At 55.5% G+C, this 20,234-nt stretch overlaps 1 protein-coding gene across 1 annotated transcript; it reads left to right on the top strand.

Moving 5' to 3' along the window:
* Positions 1-10,239: 10,239 nt before the first annotated feature.
* Positions 10,240-16,902, top strand: LOC106986419 (keratin, type II microfibrillar, component 7C). Its single transcript, XM_053226276.1, has 9 exons — positions 10,240-10,710; positions 11,998-12,206; positions 13,269-13,329; positions 13,460-13,555; positions 14,141-14,305; positions 14,573-14,698; positions 14,952-15,172; positions 15,855-15,886; positions 16,385-16,902. The coding sequence occupies exons 1-9, from the start codon at positions 10,327-10,329 to the stop codon at positions 16,570-16,572; spliced, it is 1,482 nt and encodes a 493-aa protein (XP_053082251.1). The 5' UTR covers positions 10,240-10,326; the 3' UTR covers positions 16,573-16,902.
* The last annotated feature ends 3,332 nt before the right edge of the window (positions 16,903-20,234 follow it).

The following is a 20,234-nucleotide window of genomic DNA, read 5'->3' as shown; positions in this document are numbered from 1 at the left end:
CTGTATCGTAAAGGAAGCTCACTGTGTTAAAAAAAAAAAAAAAAAAAAAATGCGTAATGGCTCCAGCGATGGGGAGGGGGGCGGGGGGGTGTGCACTGAGCGGGTGGGGAGGCAGTGCACTCTGATAGGGAAGAGTACTTTGTCACTGGGATGCCTGGGTGGCTCCATCAGTTAACACCGTCCGACTTTGGCTCAGGTCATGATCTCGCGGTTCGTGAGTTCAAGCCCCATGTCAGGCTCTGTGCTGAGAGCTGGGAGCCTGGAGCCTGCTTTGGATTCTGTGTCTCCCTCTCTCTCTCTCTGCCCCGCCCCTGCTCACGCTCTGTCTCTCTCTCTCTCTCTCAAAAATAAACAAACCTAAAAAAGAATTGTTTTTAATAAAAAAATAAAAACAAAAGAACTGCTCCTGCTGGGTGATAACAAAAGCTAACTGATTTTTAGTCCATTTTATTGTTGTTTTTAAATTCTCTACCAAAAAAAAAAAAAAAAAACCGCACCCCTAGGCCTCCAGCCAGGGTGGACCGGTCTCACGGCACCCCCACTCCATCCCATATATCACTGAATGTCTCAAATGCCGTAAGAGTTTATTCCTTGTTCACGGAACGCTGCTGAGGGTGTAGATTTGTGGGTAGTGTGGCTTCCCCCAACATAGTTATTCAGAGACCAAGGTTCTCATAAACGTTTGTGATTCCCCACCTCGCCCAGCATATGTAGAGCGAGCCTGTGGGTATAGGATGCTGGGTGAATCGCCAGAGGAAAACTGGGGATCTTCTATTATAGGCCCTGAAGGTACTACATACATGGTCTTTCCATTTTGTCTCCAGCTTAAGGACGCTTGGATTTCTTGCTGATATCACCAACATTATGAGAGTGCCCCCCCCCAAAAAAATCCAGAAGGGAGGATCTCAACTTGAATCTTCTGCTATGTTCGCTCCTAAAGGAGAGTTGGCGATTCCTGGCCGGATTCTTCAGCTGGAACACCAGCAGGGTTGGGAGCGTGGGAAGCCCCTGAAAACCGAGAACGTGGCCGTGGATTGAGCCCTGTTCACAGCCCGCCCAGGCTGCCCTGCCTGGCATCCGTCTCCAGCAACAAGCCTTTCCCTAGCATCTGAATGTGTCTGAATGTGTCTGGCAAGCGGATGTTCTGTGGTTTGGGGGGTAGGGGAGCAGGGTGGCCCCTGAATACCCATCTACCCCCTCGTCTGCGAGTCCTTGGTCTTAGCACATCCACTGATCCATTCATTCAGCAGTTGCTTATCAAGTGTCTGGCGGTGATGTGTTGGGCTTGATGCTGGTGACCTCAAGCCGGGCAAAAGCCAGTCCTTGCCCAGTCCAGTGGCCCACAGCCTACCGGTCACAGTGGGAAGTCAAGCATCTATAGTACAGTGTGGTAACAGACATGGGCAAAGATACTGAGCTCCTTTTAAAGGAAACACCCCTGAACCAAGCCTTGAGTTGCCCAAAGCCAGGGGACAGTGTGTGCGAAAGTATGGAAGGACATTCAGCTGGCTGAGTGTGGCAGGAGGGCAGGGCGTCCCCTGCGGAGTGATGAGGGGGGCGGCAGGAGGGAGCTCAGTCAGGACCCAGGAGTTGACGCTCACCCTGCCAGCGGCAGAGGATTTCAACTCTCGGTGGCAGGCGGGTTGGGCTGGACAGTGAGGAATGGGTAGGTGGGTGGGAGGAAGGTGACTGCATGTACAATGGGATCAACTAAGAAAGGGGGTGAAGAGCTGCTTGTGGGGACATGATAAGAGGCAGAAAATCCAGCTAGCAAGCTATCATGTGAACAAAATGAGAAATAACACGGCCTGAAAGAAGACCGCGTTGGAGGGAGTGCAGAGGACAGGGAAAGGACCACAAGGTATCAGAAGAGCGTGGCAGTTTATTGGATGTGGGAGAAGCAAAAAAAAAAAAAAAAAAAAAGACGGAATGGCAAAGAGCAAGTGACCTGCCCATCCCTGAGCCGCAGCACCCCCGTCAGCCCTGCAGAAAGACGCCCCGATCACAGCCCTGCCTGAGCGTGTGGAGAAAATCAGATGAGACGGCCGCACAGTGCACTTAGCACAGCGGTCAGTCAGTAGTCACTTGTGCTGTCCTTTCCCCCTTGGGGACCCAAGCCAGTGTGTACTAGAAAATAGCACAGACAGGGGCGTCTGGGTGGCTCAGTCAGTGAAGAGTCCGACTTAGGCTCAGGTTGTGACCTCATGGTTTGTGGGTTCGAGCCCCGCATCTGGCTCTGTGCTGACAGCCCGGAGCCTGGAGCCTGCTTCGGATTCTGTGTCTCCCTCTCTCTCTGCCCCTACCCTACTCATGCTCTGTCTCTCTCTCTCTCAAAAATGAATAAACATTAAAAAAAAATTTTTTTTTAAAGAAAATAGCACAGACAGTGGGATGTACCAGCATGAGGACAGACTATCCTGCACGTCACACTAGCTCCCGTGTGCAGGTCACATTAAACGTGGGTGTGAAACGTCACACTCAGTGAAACGCTACCCCAAGGAGCAGGGTCTCTGTTCGGCTGGCGGCTGTGAAAATGAAGCAGGACCTATCAAGGACACAGTGGCAGCCTCACAGCCAGGAGGCAGCCTTCCGGTTCCGTCTCCGCCTTGAGCTGGCGGTCGGGCCTGAGGACAGCCCCTTCCCCTCCCTCCGGGGCCGTTTCCCAGTAAAGGGAGAGGCTGAGCCATGGCCCTATAACCCCAAACCGCTGAGTCAGCTTCACATCACATCCAATGCACTTTACTGCAGCAGGAAAGTCGGTAACAGACTTTAGGAATATTTCCATACACACAGAAGTTTGGGGTCAAACTTCCAGTATTTGAAATTTTACTAAGAGTAACATCTCTTTCCCTCGCAATTCCAGATCAGCAGAAGGTCCTTGCCCGTGGGTCAGATCCCTGCTTCTAAGACGCTTCCAAGCTAAGTGCGAGAAGAGGACAGACAGCCCGGTGCAGAGCAAGAGTGTGGGACAGGACGAGAAGGACAGGGACGCAGTTACATCCCGGGCAGGTGGGAGATAGGAGCTGACGTCTGGGACGTGGGTCATCAGGAAAACATGTGCATCACCAAGGAAGATGGTGGGGGACCTGGGGAGAAGAGCTTTAAGTCTCCTACACCTGATGGGGGAGGGAGACACACACAGGCTCTTCTGATTTCCAGGGTGAAGCGGCCGCTAAGAAGCTACGAGGCACATGTCCAGTAAATTAAGATATTTGGAGCCTTATTCTGAGAGGGATGGAGATCCAGCGGATTTCTCCTGTGGTCCCAGAACGGCAGCCGAGTCCCAATGCTGAGCACAAAAGGGCATTAGTCCCCCACGTTCTAAGAAGCTACACACGGACCCGGCCACCACCCCTCACGGTCACCAGCTTACCCGGTGGAGAGTGGAGACGGAAGGGTCGGGCCTTGTCAGCACCCAGTAGCATGGAAGGCAAGGTGTGGCCACAGGTCACAAGGCAGCACAGCGTCGGGGGACCTCACTGAAAGCCACCCTTGAGCAACAGGCATGTGGGGGGCCACCACCCACATGGCGGCCATGGAGCCTCCCGCCCCCACCAGCTGTCACCGAGGCAGAGCCCTGTGTGACAGTACCTCCTGCGACACAACACATGTTTGGAAATCTCGAAAAAGAAGGAGGCCATGAAAAGACTGTGCCCCATGAACCGAGCCATTAGAGCCATAAGAGGCTGGCCGGGTGTGGGGGAGGGGCAGGTGGTTTAGGGGCGGGGAGAGAGAGGAGGTTGGAGCAGAGCTTAAAACTGAAATTGTGGGGGCACCTGGGTGGCTCAGTCGGTTAAGTGTCCGACTTCGGCTCAGGTCATGATCTCACTGTCCGTGAGTTCGAGCCCCGCGTCGGGCTCTGTGCTGACTGCTCAGAGCCTGGAGCCTGTTTCAGATTCTGTGTCTCCCTCCCTCTCTGCCCCTCCCCCGTTCATGCTCTGTCTCTCTCGGTCTCAAAAATAAATAAACGTTAAAAAAAATTAAAAAAAAAACAAAACTGAAATTGTGCCATGACTTTAAAATGTCTTAAATTCTGGAATAAGATGAGTCTCATCATAGGAAGCGGTTGCAGACTATGAAATCTAGCCAAGACGTCTGTTCTGGGAACCGTAGCTGTGTACTAAACCACCCCGAAACTCAGCAGCTTTAACAACCAATATTTGTTGGGGTGCCTGGGTGGTTCGGTCGGTTAAGCATCCGAACTTTGCCTCAGGTCATGATCTCACAGTTCGTGAGTTCAAGCCTTGCATCGGGCTCTGTGCCGACAGCTTGGAGCCTGGAGCCTGCTTTGGATTCTGTGTCTCCTTCTCTCTGTCTCTCCCCATTTCACACACACACACACATTCTCTCTCTCTCTCAAAACTTAAAAAAGTTTGTTTTACTCATGCATCTGCAGCCTGGGCAGTGCTCGGCAGGGACAGCTCACTTTTCTGTCCCAGGGAGCTCCCGCACCCTCAGGCGGCACCTACAGACGCACAGTGTCCAGGGCAGCGGCCAGCCCTGCCCTCTGCTGCTCAGACCACACAAGAGGGAGAGCGACCGGTCACAGCCCCCTCGCTGCTTCTAGGGGGCCAGTGCTGGCCAAGACACTCCCAGGGGTGTCAGGGCTCCGGGGGCCCGAGACCCAGCCCTGTGAGGAGTGTTGAGGAAGAGGAGGCTGGTTTGGAGTGGGGGGAAGAGCGGAGGGCACACATGAGGCAGCTGAACCGGCAGGCCCTGAGTGAGGACAGGGCTGATGTCATGGGGTGCCCAAAGAGGACAATCAGTGGACTGAAGTGACAGGGGGTTCAGCTTCGGGCCCTACTTAAAACCCACTCCCAGGGCTTTCCAACCTGCTCCATGGGACAGGGAAGCAGCTACCTGGCTTGGGGGGGGGAAGGGGGGGGAGGGCACAGTGGGACATTGCCCCCTGCAGGGTTCCCCTAGTCCAACAGCTCAGAAGCCTTGCCAAGAAGGAGGACTTTCAGGAGACAAACAGGAAGAAAACTTGGCCCAGAAACACTTATAATTAGCCCTTTCCTGTCTTCTCCCTGGAGCCCATCCAGCTGCATCACACCTGCATGACGTGCAGTCCATTTCACAAACCAAAACCCTGAGCTCTGAGGCTCAGAGAAGCCCACGGGGCTGTGTGAGTCACCCACCCCACTGCTGCAGAAGCGCCTTAGAAGAGACGCGTCTGGACTGCGAGGACTGCCACACTGTTCCACTAGAGGGCGCCCTACCCTGGCGGCAGAAGTCACCCAAAGCCCCTTTCCTCCGGGAAGCCTTCCCAGGTTAATGAGCACAAAGCGTGGGGCTTCCCCGGCTCTTCTTCCCTGCCTGGATTTTTCACGCTTCCAGCAGCTTCCCTGCAAGTACTCAGCACGCCATGGTGCACCCTCGCTGGTGGCCCGCAGCCACCACCCCCATGTGTTAACTTCCTAACAGATCTGTGTGCCAGGCTTCCCTCCCCCAGTTTATCCTATGCCTTGACAGTCTTAACTCGCTCAAAATCTGCTTCCAAGACACACGTGCCCGGGCACCAAAGGCCGAGCAGAAAGCATCTGACGGTTCCTCAGCCCAATCCCCAGGCTGGCACAGCAAAGTCATCTCCTAGGACCTCCCCCACTTTCTTTATCTTATCTTCAGTTGCGCTTTGGGACCTCTTGGGCAGAGGGGTAAGGCTGTGGCATGCTCCTGCTCTCGGCACGGCGTCCTTGCCGGCCCACAGAAGCCCCTCTCGGTTTTGTTCACCTCTTCCCTTCGTTCTGTACCCACCCCACCCCCTCCGTCCCTCTCCACATCACAGGCAATGCGTGTGATGCCCTCACATACATGCTCACGACTGGAAAGGAAGCAGCAGCACATTCCGAGTGTGTCTGTTTGATCTACCAGAGCAGAATGATTTTGACATGTTCTAACTCAACCCTGTGTGGTCGGTAAGTACGTCCACTTCTAACTGCCTTAATCTGCCTTTACCCGCTGTCCCCTGTCACTGTCCAGTCTATCATCCAGCTTGGCCCAGCTTCCTTCTGCTGCACACAAGGCCACTGCTCCTCTCGTCTTATTATTTCTATAGTTTATCAGTTGATTTTGTTTGGTTTTCTTTTTCTTTTTAATTTTTTTAATGTTTATTTATTTTTGAGAGACAGAGACAGAACGCAAGCAAGGGAGGGGCAGAGAGAGAGGGAGACACAGAATCCAAAGCAGGCTCCGAGCTGTCAGCACAGAGCCCGACGCAGGGCTCGAACCCACAAACCGTGAGATCATGACCTGAGCCGAAGTCAGACGCTTAACCCACTGAGCCACCCAGGTGCCCCTTGTTTTCCCTGTAGCTGTGCAAACAATGCCAATCCTCCTCTCATGCTGACACATATTTACTTTCTTGGCCAGGAACTCCAGTACGTTAAGGACGGCCTTGAGAGTAGGCATTCTTGCCCTGCCCCCGGTCTTACGGGAGTGTGCCTGAAGTTCATCCTTCAGCGTGACACCCTCCAAGCTCTCCCCATATTCATCTGCTGCCCTGACCTTTCCCATAGCCTCCTTGGTTGCGCCAGCTCATGGAGAGCTCCTCCCTGGGCCGCTGAGACAAGACACACTCTGTCAATCGACCATCCTTCATGCACTGACCCGAAAAACTACTCTAAGTACTGTCCACGTAACTTGTGCCTGCTTACAAACCTACCTGACCAAGCAGTCAGCTCCTTAGGACAGGAATGTATATTAAACTCCTCTTTCTACCCTCAGGTACGTAGTACGTGTTTAATAAACACCTGTGGAGCACATAAGGGTGCCACGCTTCGTCAGCTCCAGCTCACGGGCCGGCATGTTGTGAGTTCAAGGCCAGAAGACAAAACTGGAGTCAGCGAGGTCGGAGAACCAAGGCACAAGAGATCCCCCACGCCGGGTAGGAGGCGGGTGCACGCTCAGCCCCAGTGTCCCGTGTGCTGTCACACACACCACTTCGTTGCGTCTTCACAAGGCCCAGGAGGTCCATATTCCTAAAGAAATTGGCGGCTACGTGCATGAAGATACACCTTACATATGTTCATCACAGTGTTGTTTATCAAAACTCCATTAAGGGGAGGGGCGCCTGGGTGGCTCAGTCGGTTGAGCGCCCGACTTCGGCTCAGGTCATGATCTCACAGTCTGTGGGTTCGAGCCCCGCATCAGGCTCACTGCTGCCAGCATGGAGCCTGCTTCGGATTCTCTGCCCCTCCCCTGCTCATGTTCCCCCACTCTCTCTCTCTCAAAAATAAATAAAACATTTTTTTTAAAAAATCCATTAAGAAGATACAAAAATGAAAAGGCCCGCTGATATGAAGGCAACAAGAAATGCCAACAGAACCAGTGGGCCAGACAGGCAGGTGACCACCAGAAAACCCCAGTTATAAATAAGGACAAGCGGTTCTTACAATCCCAGGGAGGGAGGGAGGCCGGAATCAAAGGTCCAGAAGGACAGGGCAAGCAGTCACTCCGGGCAGCAGGGACCAGTCAGCCCCCAGGCCGACCCAGGCCAGCTGTGTGGGGAGCAGGCTCAGGGCACAGGCCTGGGTGACCCAACCAGCCTGGGGCTCGACCAGAGCCTTTATAGCCCACGGTTAGGGCCTGGAGCCCAGGTGGACGGAAGCAACCTGCTGGGCTGCTGTCCCTTTGTCAGCTTCCTGTCTAAGTCTGTTTTCAAGGGCTCACCCAGTTCGCAATTCTCTTTGTTCTCAGCCATTTACAAATAGGTGCTCTGATTAAAGCTTTCTGATGTGGCCGTGACTGCCTTGTAAAGCTGTTGGGCTGTTTTCTGCTTACCAAGAATGGTACTTCACAGCCGGTATAGACTATGCCTTGCAAGGGCCTGCTTAACCAAGACCAGTCACCTTGTTAGTATGGGGTGAAGGTGCGGGTGGCGCCTCCCACCTCCAGGCACCCATTTAGTCCCTCCCAGCCGGGCATGGATCTCTGTTCATATTTTACCAGTAAGGAAACTGGGGAACCATTACTTGCCCGGGGTCACAAAGCTAGTCAGCGGTAGAGCCGGGCTTCAAACCATGCCTTTCTATCTCCAGAGTCCACACTGCCATCATCTCCAGTTAGGACAGGGGTCTGGGCTCACTCATGGCTCCCCCAGCCCAAGGAAGTGGGTGTGTCTACACAGAGACCCTCAGTGAAGCGTGCAACTCGACACCAGCCCAGTGGGTTGTAACGGATGGCATGGGTCAGAGCGCAGAGGTGCAATCACCAGCACGGCAACAGAGAGTGCTTCCTGCGAGATTCAGCGCCTTGTATCCCTCAGCGTTTTACCAAGAATTAAATCCCATGTAATCCTTGGGCATTTGAGAGAAGAGGAGCGAAAGAGCTGGTCCTTCCTCGGATGTCTGGTAGATGTGTAACCCAGCCAACACTCAGCATGAAAGTACCCACCGGCCACGCCTCCCACAGAAGCGCTCCAAAATCCCACCACCGGCCACTCAGCTCCTCCCCAGGCCTTGCCTTCTTGGGTGTCTCTCACCCCAGAAGCCCCTACCCCACAGCCCATACCTGAAGAGCTCGCACTCCACACGTGAGAGCCTATGAAAATTTTTCCATAGGGCCCAAGAGGAGGGGCTGGAAGTAGGATACATTAAGATGTTACCCTGCCCCTGACAGATTTCCTTCCATAGCACCATCACCTGCCTTCCCAGAAAAGACAGGCCTTCCTTTACCCTGGGACATAAGTGACCCACCTGCCCTGAGAGGACTAAGGAGGGCAATAGGTGAGGCCCTTTTGCATAGAGGGCTATTTTTAGCCCAGCCTCGGTCAGCATGTGCTTGTGGCTGGTCGGTAAACAGGTCCATCAAAGGAGCCATGCTCAAGTACAAAGGCAGTCAAGAATCTTGCTCTTGGAAGGGTTTATGAGCTCAGACCCACAGGTTTGAGGAACCTCCTGGCTTGGTCCCACTGTCCACCCACCAAAGCCATCAGTGGTCCTAGCCCAAAGCGTTGAGGGGGAAAATCATGAGAAATTGGCCTTTGGGACGGCCACATGAGCCCATCACTTCCTCTCATGGCGTGAGTCCTCGGAGGAGTGGAAATGATGCCATTTCAGGACGCTGGTGACCTCCCTCCCCCCATCTCCAGCACCTTTCATCCTTCCTGGTGGGGGCATACCCACCAGTATTCATCATTCAGCTTCCCTGCTGACAACCTAAAGCGTCCCCAGAGCCCCGTATCAGATCCCAACTCAGTGTAAGCATCTCAGGACCTTCTCTCCACCTTTGGCTTCTCCTCCTCCCCCCCGGCCAACTGTTGCCACCCCTGTGTGCATGCCGCCCTCTCCCACCTCCAAATACCTCAGGCCTCTGCTGGATTCCCAGGACCTAGCAGGTGCACAGTTGGCACACATAAGAATTTTCTGAATGAATGAGAGAGTGCATGATTACACAGCCTAGCCTCCAAATCCGAGCCAGACTCCTTTCTCATCTCCTCCCAACCCTGCCCCCACTGCACCCCAGTCCTGCTTCAACCCACCTCCCGGTGGTCTTCCCTGATCAATCTCTATAGCTCTGGGTAATTCTACACTCCTACTCTTGCCCCCTAATCCCCCAGCAACAAGACCCAGAACTCCGAAGAAGAGCCCCGGTTCTCTCGTGAACTCTCTGACTCAGTTTCTCCCATGTCCCAGCTGGTGTCCAGTGGCCCATCTTCCTGGGAATACCCAAAGTGCAGAGACCATGCTCCCTCCCAAACCTGTACCCCCACTGCCCTCCCTGACTAGGCTCTGGGTAGGAACAGGTCGGGAGAGACTGATATTGACAGTAGAGAAAGGGACACGCTTTGGAGAGACAGAAGAACGCAAAGGAGCCTCCTAGAACAAGAAGTTGTTTGGGACACAGCCCGCTCCTTGGGGCAGGCTAGCCATCCACCCTGAGGCCAGGTCATAGGTCCGAGGCCCATAGCCCAGCGATGACCCTTCCAGAAACGAGAGCAGGCTCCACCCCAGGTCCCTGCACCCATTCCCCGTAGTCAGAGCGTCGAGTGCAACTGATGCTTCCAGGACCCCTTCCCTTTCTCCGCTTCCAGTAGCAATGGGAGGGGGAGAGGCCATGAGGAAGCTTGTTAATAGCTTTGAAGATGAAACAGGCCTGTGGCTGTGGATTGTTGACACAGCTACACTGAAGAGGCAAGCCTGGTTGGCTCTTAAGAGGCCGGGGTGATGCCAAGCCAATAAAACGCAGCTATTGTCTCTTTGCTGCCCCTTTTAATGCCAGCTGCCCCTGGCGCATAAAAGGGCCTGCCACAGCCCAGGGAGCACAAGCCTTTGGCTCTGTCCTCTGCCAGCTTCTCCACTGCTCCCACACCTTCCTGTCTCCAACATGACCTGTGGCTTCAGCTCCGTGGGCTGCGGATTCGGTCCCAGGAACTTCAGCTGCATGTCGGCCTGCGGGCCCCGGCCCGGCCGCTGCTGCATCACCGCCGCCCCCTACCGCGGCGTCTCCTGCTACCGCGGCCTCACCGGCGGCTTCGGAAGCCACAGCGTCTGCGGCGGCTTCCGCGCCGGCTCCTGCGGCCGCACCTTCGGCTACCGCTCCGGCGGCGTGTGCGGCCCCAGCCCGCCCTGCATCACCACCGTGTCGGTCAACGAGAGCCTCCTCACGCCCCTCAACCTGGAGATCGACCCCAATGCGCAGTGCGTGAAGCACGAGGAGAAGGAGCAGATCAAGTGTCTCAACAGCAGGTTCGCTGCCTTCATCGACAAGGTGGGTGTCCTTGATCACACCGTCCCTGAATCCGAACCATGGTCAGGACTCCAGCGGGGCACTGAGGAGGGAGTCCGAGGCAGGCCTTTGCCCAGAGAAATCCCCAGCCAAGTCCAAAAGGGGAAGCAGTCACCCCCCTAGGACACAGACAGAAAGACTAGATAAACCAGAGTGGTTTATCCAAGCCTTGGGGCTCAGGATCCAGGGGTGAACAACAATCCCCACTCTGTGGGCCTTATAGGGGGGCAGGCAGTATATGGTCTGGACGCAGTTGAACCCATCAGCAGATGTCAGTGTTCAGCTCAAGTCTGCAGCCATCTTCCCCATGAGGGGACGAGGGAGAACTCTCCAACTAGAAAGCAGTTCTGGGGCTGGGGAGGGCTCTCCGGAGTCAGACTGGAAAGAAGTCACTCTACAGAGATGTTCACCAGGAAGGACCCAAAAAGTCTGGAACTGCTACCAACACGAAACACCAAGGACAGTACCGGAAAGGACTTAGCAGGGTTGTAGCAGTCTCGAGACAAAGGGATCTGAATGAGGAAATGGACCGGCCGGGCCAGCCTCGTGGCAGGGAGATGGAGGTGAAATTTACCCGAGGGCCAATAGTCTGATTATTCTAGAGAGAGAAGAGCCCTCTGTGGGGCAGAGTTTTGAGTCTTTCCTCTGCCATTGTGAGGTCTCAGGCAGCCAGGTAACATCCCTGGGCCTTCAGTTCTGCACCTGTAAAACGGGAGGGTTGGAGTACAGAGCAGGCGTGCCCTCAAATCCCGGGTGACTATCATTCTAATGGCCTTGTTGTTGTAAGGTTTCAATGATTGGCACATACTTTATTTTTCAACTTCTGCAGGCAGCCTTTCTAAAAAGGCCAGCCTGACCATCTGCACGCCGACAACCACAGCTGCCCTGTGTAGTAGCTGTCCGGCCTGCAGGTGCCCAGGCTCACTAAGCCCTTTAGTGAAGTGAGCATAAGCCTCCCACTCCGCAAAGAGGTTAGCTGCTGGGTCCGAGGACACGTGACTAACAAGCAGCAGCAGAGTCTGGGCTCGGCATAGTTTAGCACATTCCGTGGCAGCCCGTAATGGCCCAGGAAAGACGGAAGCGGGCTCTCAGGAAGGACTTCCAGACGAGCTGATGAAGCCCTGGTGTGGTTTTGACATTACACCGGCCGGGGAGGACTCTGGGTCTGAGAGTTGGGGGCCTGCAGGTCCTGGTGCTGGGATCCCCGCCTCTTGCCCCCCACCCCCATCCTGTAAGAAGAAATTCTCAGGCTCTGCCTCTGGGCGGCAGGTGCGCTTCCTGGAGCAGCAGAACAAGCTTCTAGAGACCAAGTGGCAGTTCTACCAGAACCGCAAGTGCTGCGAGAGCAACCTGGAGCCCCTGTTCGAGGGCTACATCGAGACGCTGAGGCGGGAGGCCGAGTGCGTGGAGGCCGACAGCGGGAGGCTGGCCTCGGAGCTCAACCACGTGCAGGAGGTGCTGGAGGGCTACAGGAAGAAGTGAGTGCTGGAAGGTGCTGGCTCAGGAAAGGGCTTGAAGGAAGCTCCCAGCACGGGGAGCAGTGCCTGGGTCTGTGGCTGGGACTCTGCCTGAGGATGGGGAAGAGTCTGTACCCTCTGTCCTTCCTGGAGGCACATGGGGCCTGCGGGTGGGTCCTGGCCCGCTGGGAGATGGAGTTCACCTGGCCTTCCCATCTGCAGGTCAGGGAAGTGATATTTTCTCCCTTTCTCCATCCACCAGACACTTCTCTTACGACCCCAGAAAAATTAACACCCCCGGTGCCTTTGAATCTAGCCTTCAAGGTCCCGGACGTTGCTTCTCAAGTTTACTCCTTGACTCAACCAGCATTTTCTGAGTGCCTACCAGGTGCCAGGCAGACACCGAGAAGGGTGCAGGCAATCCAGGGGCAAGGCGTGGACACAGTGCCTGTCCTCGTGGGGCCTGCAGTCTGCTGGGAAGCAGGTCTGATCCAGTCACGGCACAGGCCATCTGTCATAAAGCGTGACACAGGATACGGAGGGTGCACACTGGGTGCTATAGGATGCTGGTTTCCAGGGGTGGCTAGTAGCACTCTCAGCCATGAACTTGCCAGACCGCCACACTCCCTGCCTCTGGCTCGGAGCTGGCCTTGCCCACAGAGCAGGAGGAAGTGGCAGGTTTGACTGGTACTGGCCGAGCCCAGGAGGGGGAATGACTGAGAGGGGTTCCCGTTATCTATAGCAAAGCCAGGGGCGGAAGAAAGGAAAATGGAGCCCTGGGTGAAAAAAAATACTCCCCCACCCTCTGCACACACACTCATGCACGTGTGCACACACCAAGCTTCCAGATCCTGCCCTCCCCCCCATCCCCACCGAAAAGATCGGAGGTGATGTGAGCATGGGCACTTCAGTTCTCCAGTGTATCTCAGCGGGCCTGGACAGGCAGCCTGACTTCTTCTTGGTCCTGCCCCATGTCTTCTGGAGGCGGAGGGACGAGCAGGGAGAGGGTCTAGGAATCAGGCGTCCTTCGTGGCCAAGTTGAGAGCTGCTCAGGCAGCGTCCTGTTCTTCCCTCCCACCTCAGGTATGAAGAAGAGGTAGCACTTCGGGCCACAGCGGAGAACGAGTTTGTGGCTCTAAAGAAGGTGAGTGTCAGAAGCCCAGCCCCACCCTGAGTCCCTGGCTGCCCCATCCTCCCTGCCCCGCCACGTTGCCGCCAAGCCCTCAGAGCGCCCTGAGGACAGCTGGCCTCACAGCCCCTTGAACCCCACACAGGAGGTGGACTGCGCTTACCTCCGCAAGTCAGACCTGGAGGCCAACTCGGAGGCCCTGATCCAGGAGATCGACTTCCTGAGACGCCTGTACGAGGAGGTGAGGGAGCTCTCAGCCGTGGTGGGCATGCCCAACCCCCTGCCCAGCCCCCCAGAGGCCTGCTGACTTGGAAACCCAGGCTTGAGGCTGGAAGGTTGCAGGGGAGCAGGGAGAGGGAAGAAGGGAGGCAGAGGAATGGAGAAAAAAAGGGGACGGGATTAGTAAGGGGCAAGAGAGGGCAATCCCCAGGCCAGCCCACACAAAGCATCCCACAGCCTCAAGCTGTTTTCTCTGGCAACCAATAGCCTTCTTTTATAGACTTGGCCCAGCAGAATGTGAATGGGGCCTGACACAGGGTCTGGGCCCTGGGAAGCATCCACAGCATTCTGGCAGAGCGGGAAGCAGCCCAGGCTCACAGGGGCCTAAATGTCCCTGAAGCAAGCATTTGAAAAGTGGTTGCATCTTCCTCTAAAAGGAATTTCTTAACTGTACATAAAGTCCTACAATTTCATCAGAGGATTATCCGCTCCGCATAGGAGACTTTGGCTCCAAATAGGTCAAAGAAAGTACAGGCATCAGCATCAGCGAGTGACAAAAGGCACAGATAACTTGCTTCTGCTTCTTCCCCCACTCCTCCCCCCGCAGGAGATCCGCGTTCTCCACGCCCACATCTCAGACACCTCGGTCATCGTCAAGATGGACAACAGCCGGGACCTGAACATGGACTGCATTGTGGCCGAGATCAAGGCTCAGTACGATGACATCGCCAGCCGCAGCCGGGCTGAGGCCGAGTCCTGGTACCGCAGCAAGGTGAGGGGCACAGGACACCTGTCTCTTAGACATGGCAGCACAAGGGAAGCCAAGTATTTATTAAGAAGGCCTCTTTTGTCTGGAGTTTCTGATCCCGTGGGATAGTAACAGAATGGCACACAGCTCTCAAGTTATAATCGCTGGGCAGGGCTGCCATGTATAGTTGCACAGGCTGAGCACTGTACAACCTCCCAACCATCTGTGGTGTCTGAATGGGAGGGAACCTCCATCCTGAGCTCAGGAGCACCTCTGCTTCTCCCCCCCCAGTGCGAGGAGATGAAGGCCACGGTGATCCGGCACGGGGAGACCCTGCGCCGCACCAAAGAGGAGATCAACGAGCTGAACCGCATGATCCAGAGGCTGACCGCCGAGGTCGAGAATGCCAAGTGTCAGGTACGGGTCGCCTGGGGCCTCCCCAGGGCCACACAGGCAGTGTGTGCCCCGACTGGCTCTCACCATTCATGATCCAGCCCATTTGCAGGACTCATGTCCCTGGTTGTGGTCCCTCAGGGGGACTCCGTTCATGAAGGGGAGAGGCCTGTTCTTGGGGTGTCCCCAGCTGGGGGAGGGGAGAGACTGGACACATGAGGGAAATGGACCGAGACACCCAGGACCATAACCCACTTTGTTCTCTCCTGGGCCCCAGAACACCAAGCTGGAGACCGCGGTGACCCAGTCTGAGCAGCAGGGCGAGGCGGCCCTGAGCGACGCCCGCTGCAAGCTGGCCGAGCTGGAGGCCGCCCTGCAGAAGGCCAAGCAGGACATGGCCTGCCTGGTCAAGGAGTACCAGGAGGTGATGAACTCCAAGCTGGGCCTGGACATCGAGATCGCCACCTACAGGCGGTTGCTGGAGGGCGAGGAGCAGAGGTGAGGCCCAACCCAGCTGCCCCAGGAATTACACTTGCCTAGATCTGCCCACCTTTGATTCCTCCGTATCCCAGTCTCAGTCCCAAGAACTGACCCCAAGCTAGACTCTGGGGTCTTGGAATCCCAGGTTTCAAAGGACTGGATCTTAGACATAGCATCCAGAGAGAAAAATGAAGGTCAAGTGTCACTGTGAGGTCTAGAGTCCCAGAGAACCCAGGTCCAGAACCAAGATACCCACTCTCTCAGTTTAGAACATCCTCAAATTTTTCCATCCTCAAGTCTTTCAAGATCCACTCACTGCCTGGTTTCTAGGAGGTTACCTTGCCCAAGAGTGGAGTTGCAGGCCAAAGTGTGACACTGGCCTCATGCGACTGCCCAAGAGAACCTTCCCTTTCCTAAAGCTGGACCCATCCAAGTATGCCATGTATGGTTGTACAGGCTATGCACTGCACAAAGGCAGCCATCTGAAAAGCAAATAAGAGCTGAAATCCAGCCCATGCTCTGCTTGCCAAATAGTGTGGCCTGGCATTGCTGAAACTGCCAGAAAGATACTTTTTAAAAGGTATACAAGGGCATAAATATAGACCAAAAATAGACCTGAGATGATCCCTTCCAGCCTAGAGGAAATTTGAGGATCTCATCCTGACTTTTCTCTTTCCTTTCTTACCTTTTCTCCACTCAGGCTGTGTGAAGGTGTTGGAGCTGTGAATGTCTGTAAGTATCTTGAGCCCTGAAAAGGAAAATTTCCTGTTGGCAACAAGAATTCTCTGGCTGTGAGCGTATAGAAACACTGCGGGGAGTGTTTCCAATAATTCCCTCAGTAAATGGTAGTAGGTTGGTCATGCAGCAGGAGCGGCTAAGGTTAGCCTGCAGGAAGAACTGGCCAGCATACATGGGGTAGGGGAATAACAGGTCACTGCAGAACGGAACCTGAGATGTCACTCAATACAACCGCCACCTTGTATAGGTGAGGAAGCCGAGGACCAGAAAAAGGAAGGGACTTGCCCAAGGTCGCAAAGCAGAACGAGTGTCAGAACCCAAGGCTTCCAGCCCAGCCAGGGCTCCTGGCTCTCCGACGAAGGTTCCTTCCATGCAGCTGAAGGCCCTTTGTGTCCTTCCCTTGAGGGTTAGGCAGATCAGAGAGGCCGAAGGAAGGTGGCCACATGGGGTGGCCACCAGCAAGACCTCCCGACTGTGCCCTTGTGTCCACAGGCGTCAGCAGCTCCCGGGGCGGGGTTGTCTGCGGGGACCTCTGCGTGTCCGGCTCCCGGCCTGTGACCGGCAGCGCGTGCAACGCCCCCTGCAGCGGGAACCTGGCGGTGAGCACCGGAATGTGCGCGCCCTGCGGCCAGCTCAACACCACCTGTGGAGGGGGTTCCTGCGGGCTGGGGAGGTGTTAGGCGGCCCCGAGAGAGCCAGAGAAGCCCCTCCTGCCTGCCAGATGTGCCCCTGCCTCCACCTCCAGCTGAGAACAGCGGTGCCTCGGTAGCTCTTCCCCTCGTGTTCTGAGAATACACCATGCGGCTCTTTCCCATCAGCCACTCCTCTGCTCGTCTTGTCCTACTGGAGGGGGCTGCTGCCTGGGAATGGACCCTTCCCTTCCGCTGTGTTGGCCTCTGGCCCCTCCCTGGGAGAAGGGCTCTCCTTCCCCGGCAGGAGCACTGCTGGAGGCCTCCCCTGCCTCTCTGGTCTCTTGTCTCCTGTTTTTCCCAATAAACTGGAGGACCTGCTTTCTGTGCTGTGGTATCTTGCTTTCTTGGCCTGAGCCCATGTCCACTGACCGGTGAGCACCCTGGCCCCACGGGCCTGTGAAGACTGGGGCAGATCTGAGCTGTCTCAGGGCCTGGACACCTGCAGGGCCCGTCCCCAGACAGTGGCATCCTCCCCTGGCCAGGTAGTTTGGGACTTCTTCTTCTGACTGGTTCTGAAGGGAACCAAAGGAGGTCATGGTGTCGGCTGGAAGACAGTTGGGGCAGTTGGTTCTAGCCTCCTTCCCCCTCACATACACCCCACTTTCTTGATACACCCCACTTTCTTGGTACACCCTCACTCTCTCCCCTCCCCACCACCACCACCACCCACCCACACAGCACAGCAGCAACCACCTCAGGTGGCCGCCCTGTGTCAGTTTGGACCCCACCCCACCCCATTCCCACTGCTGCCCATCAAACAAGGGGAGATAAGACCCCTGACACCCACCTCTTGCCCATCCTTCCCACCCCCCCCCCCATACACACACCTCTTCAGCACCTGGGACAGCCTCCTCAAAAGCCCCGTAGCTGGTAAGAGCATACCATCTACTCGTTTCCTCGGCTCCCCTCCACACTACCTCATCCTCAGATACCTCAGAGCTTCAATCCTAAGGCTGAGAGGGCTCCTCTGCCCCCCGAATGGCCTGATCTCTCCTGTTCTCCGTTCAGGAAGAGTGGAGGAGTTCTCAGGAGGAAAAGCTTGAGAGTCCTCTAACCTCATTCAGGAAGAGCCAGGCCTGGAATAGCCTTCCTCAGGCCCCAGCCCTCCCGTGCAGTCTACTTCCTTCTCACTGACCCTCTTCATTTGTCCCTTTGCCCCAGCTGTCCCCAGCCCCCATGCTGGCCACTCTTCCTCCAGGCCCTGCTCCTTCCCACCCATCTCCTCAAGCTGTCCTACGAGGACCCGCTACCTTCCCTCACTCCCTCCTGGAATCCCTGGGGCCCTCTCGGTTCCTCACCCAAGCCCCCTAGGTTCCCTGTGGCCCTCTGTCCCTCCCCATTCCTGAGCCCTGAGTCTCAGGCCTTCCACTACCTTCTTCTGCCTGTTCTGACTTGTTTCAGACCCTCAGCTGCTCCCAGGCCGAACCTCTCCCTGGCTCATGTCCCTCACCCAGACAACCTTGCCCTTGAACTTTCAGGTGCCTTGGGGCCCTTCTCTCACCTCTCGGCACACGCTGCCTGGGCAATGACATCAGTCTCTGGCCTGCAGTTACCACCACAGTTAATGGCCTCCTTGATTAAAATCCCCCACCTGCACTTCCGAGTCCGGATGAGTCCCCCGCCACCCGACCTCACTCCCCAGCTTCAGACCCACTTGCCCCAGTTCCTACAAGACATCTCCACTTGGCAGTTCTGGAGACTCTTCTAAGCCAACAGACCTTCATGCTGAACTCACTATTCGCTCTCTGCCCGCCAGAGCCTCCTCTTGTGTCCCCTGTCAAGATCATTAACACACTTGCCCAGACCTATAATCTCCCCATGCCTGCATCCTCACCTTCAAAACCAATCAACCCCCAAGTGCTTTCATTTTCTATCTCCTAAGCACCCCTCTAAACCATCCCTTTCCTCTCTCTCTGTGCCACCACCCACATTCCGGGCCCCCACCATCCTGGCTGGAGTGCCAGTCTTCTCGCCTCCCAGCCCACACCCCACAGCAGCCAGAGGTCTTTATAAAACACAAGTCTGACCTTTCAGCGGGTCCCCATTGCCCTCAGGATGAAGTCCAGACTCCTGAACACAGCACACCCGTCCTATATATCTGGCTTTGACCGATCTCACCACCTCTCCCCACTCCCTGTCGTCCCTGCCTTCCTCCCCGCCTCTGGCTCAGGATGCCTTGAACACATGTCAAGTGAGGGCTGGCCCAGGGGCTGTGCAAGGGCCTTTCCAGTTCTGACCTTCTTGCGTAGTGACTCTGAACTCTGCTCTGGGATCATAACACTCCCTCCCCAGGGACTTAAGGAGGCTACTATAAGGACTGCCAGCCTTGAGATGTCATCCAGGTGCCCCAGAGGATCCCAGGGAGACCCCATGCCTCTGGACGGGATGTGTCTTCCTTCCACCCTGCCAGTTCAAGGCACCAGGCAGGACTGACGCTGCATACTCTCCGTCTATTAGAGCCTCCTTTCCTGGGTCCCTGAGCCCCACCTCCTCCATCACCACCGCCACCTCTCCATCAACGACAGGTGCAGCCACAAAGAGGCCTGGGCCTTGGTACTAGAGCAAAGGAGAAGCATGGTTGTAGGAGTATTAACCAGGGAAAGCTGGCTACCTCCTGAAGGAAGTAATATTGAAGCCGAGACCTAAAGAAAGAGCCAGAGTTTGTTTATTCAATCAACAAATAACTATAGAGCACCTAATATGTACCAAGGACTGTTACACAAGCCAGGGTTCATGGCAGTGATGGAAATAATCACAGATGCCTGTCCTCCAGGAAGCTTACATCTTACGGCAAGAAAGTAAACATAAGTAAGGGGTTAACCAGGAGGAAGAGATGTGCTCCAGACAAGGGGAAGAGCATGGAAAAATCCAGGAACTCTAATAAGTCCTAAGGCTGGTGGGGAGGAGGGGGACCGCTCTCCAGTGCCATCAGAAAGCTTAAGATGAGCCCTTCCTGTCTATGCTTTTCCTCCACGGCCCACTCCTACCCCCACCCCCAACTCCACCCCAGAAAAGCTTTGCCCGCGATCATTCCTCATTCCTACTTCCTTCCAGGCACTTTTCACATCATCTTGCAGAGGTAGATGGCATGGGCCAATTCCAGGCTTCACAGAGAGCCCTGTGCCTCCTCTCTGGAAAGTCCGCATTGACTGCGAGGAACATGAGCTATCTGGATGTCAGGCCCCTGTGGGCTGACAAGCCTGAGGTGAGGCCAGCTGTGGTAGTGACCATACCCAGAGTCACAGTCCCTCGGCGTCTGCCTGGCCCTGCCCAGCAGCTGGAGTGAGTGCTCATTCAGTTATCACCCCAAAACATGGAGAAACTGAGGTTCCAGAAGCTGAAAAGCCTTGACCATGCGCTCTTGGTGACTAAACCAGGACGAGAACCCCCAAAATTCCAGACTTTCCACACCCAGCCTTTTTCTTTTTTTTTTAATGTTTATTTTTTGAGAGTGTGTGTGTGTGTGTGTGTGAGCAGGAGAGGGGCAGAGAGAGAGGGAGACACAGAATCTGAAGCAGAATCTGAGCTGTCAGCACAGAGCCCGACGCGGGGCTCGAACTCACATACTATGAGATCATGACCTGAGCCCAAGTTGGACGCTTAATCAACTGAGCCACCCAGGTGCCCTGCAATACCCAGGTTTTTCGACA

This window comes from Acinonyx jubatus, chromosome B4 (assembly GCF_027475565.1).
Source record: "Acinonyx jubatus isolate Ajub_Pintada_27869175 chromosome B4, VMU_Ajub_asm_v1.0, whole genome shotgun sequence".
NCBI classification, from domain to species: domain Eukaryota; kingdom Metazoa; phylum Chordata; class Mammalia; order Carnivora; family Felidae; genus Acinonyx; species Acinonyx jubatus.
This window is presented reverse-complemented; position numbering and strand designations above follow the sequence as displayed.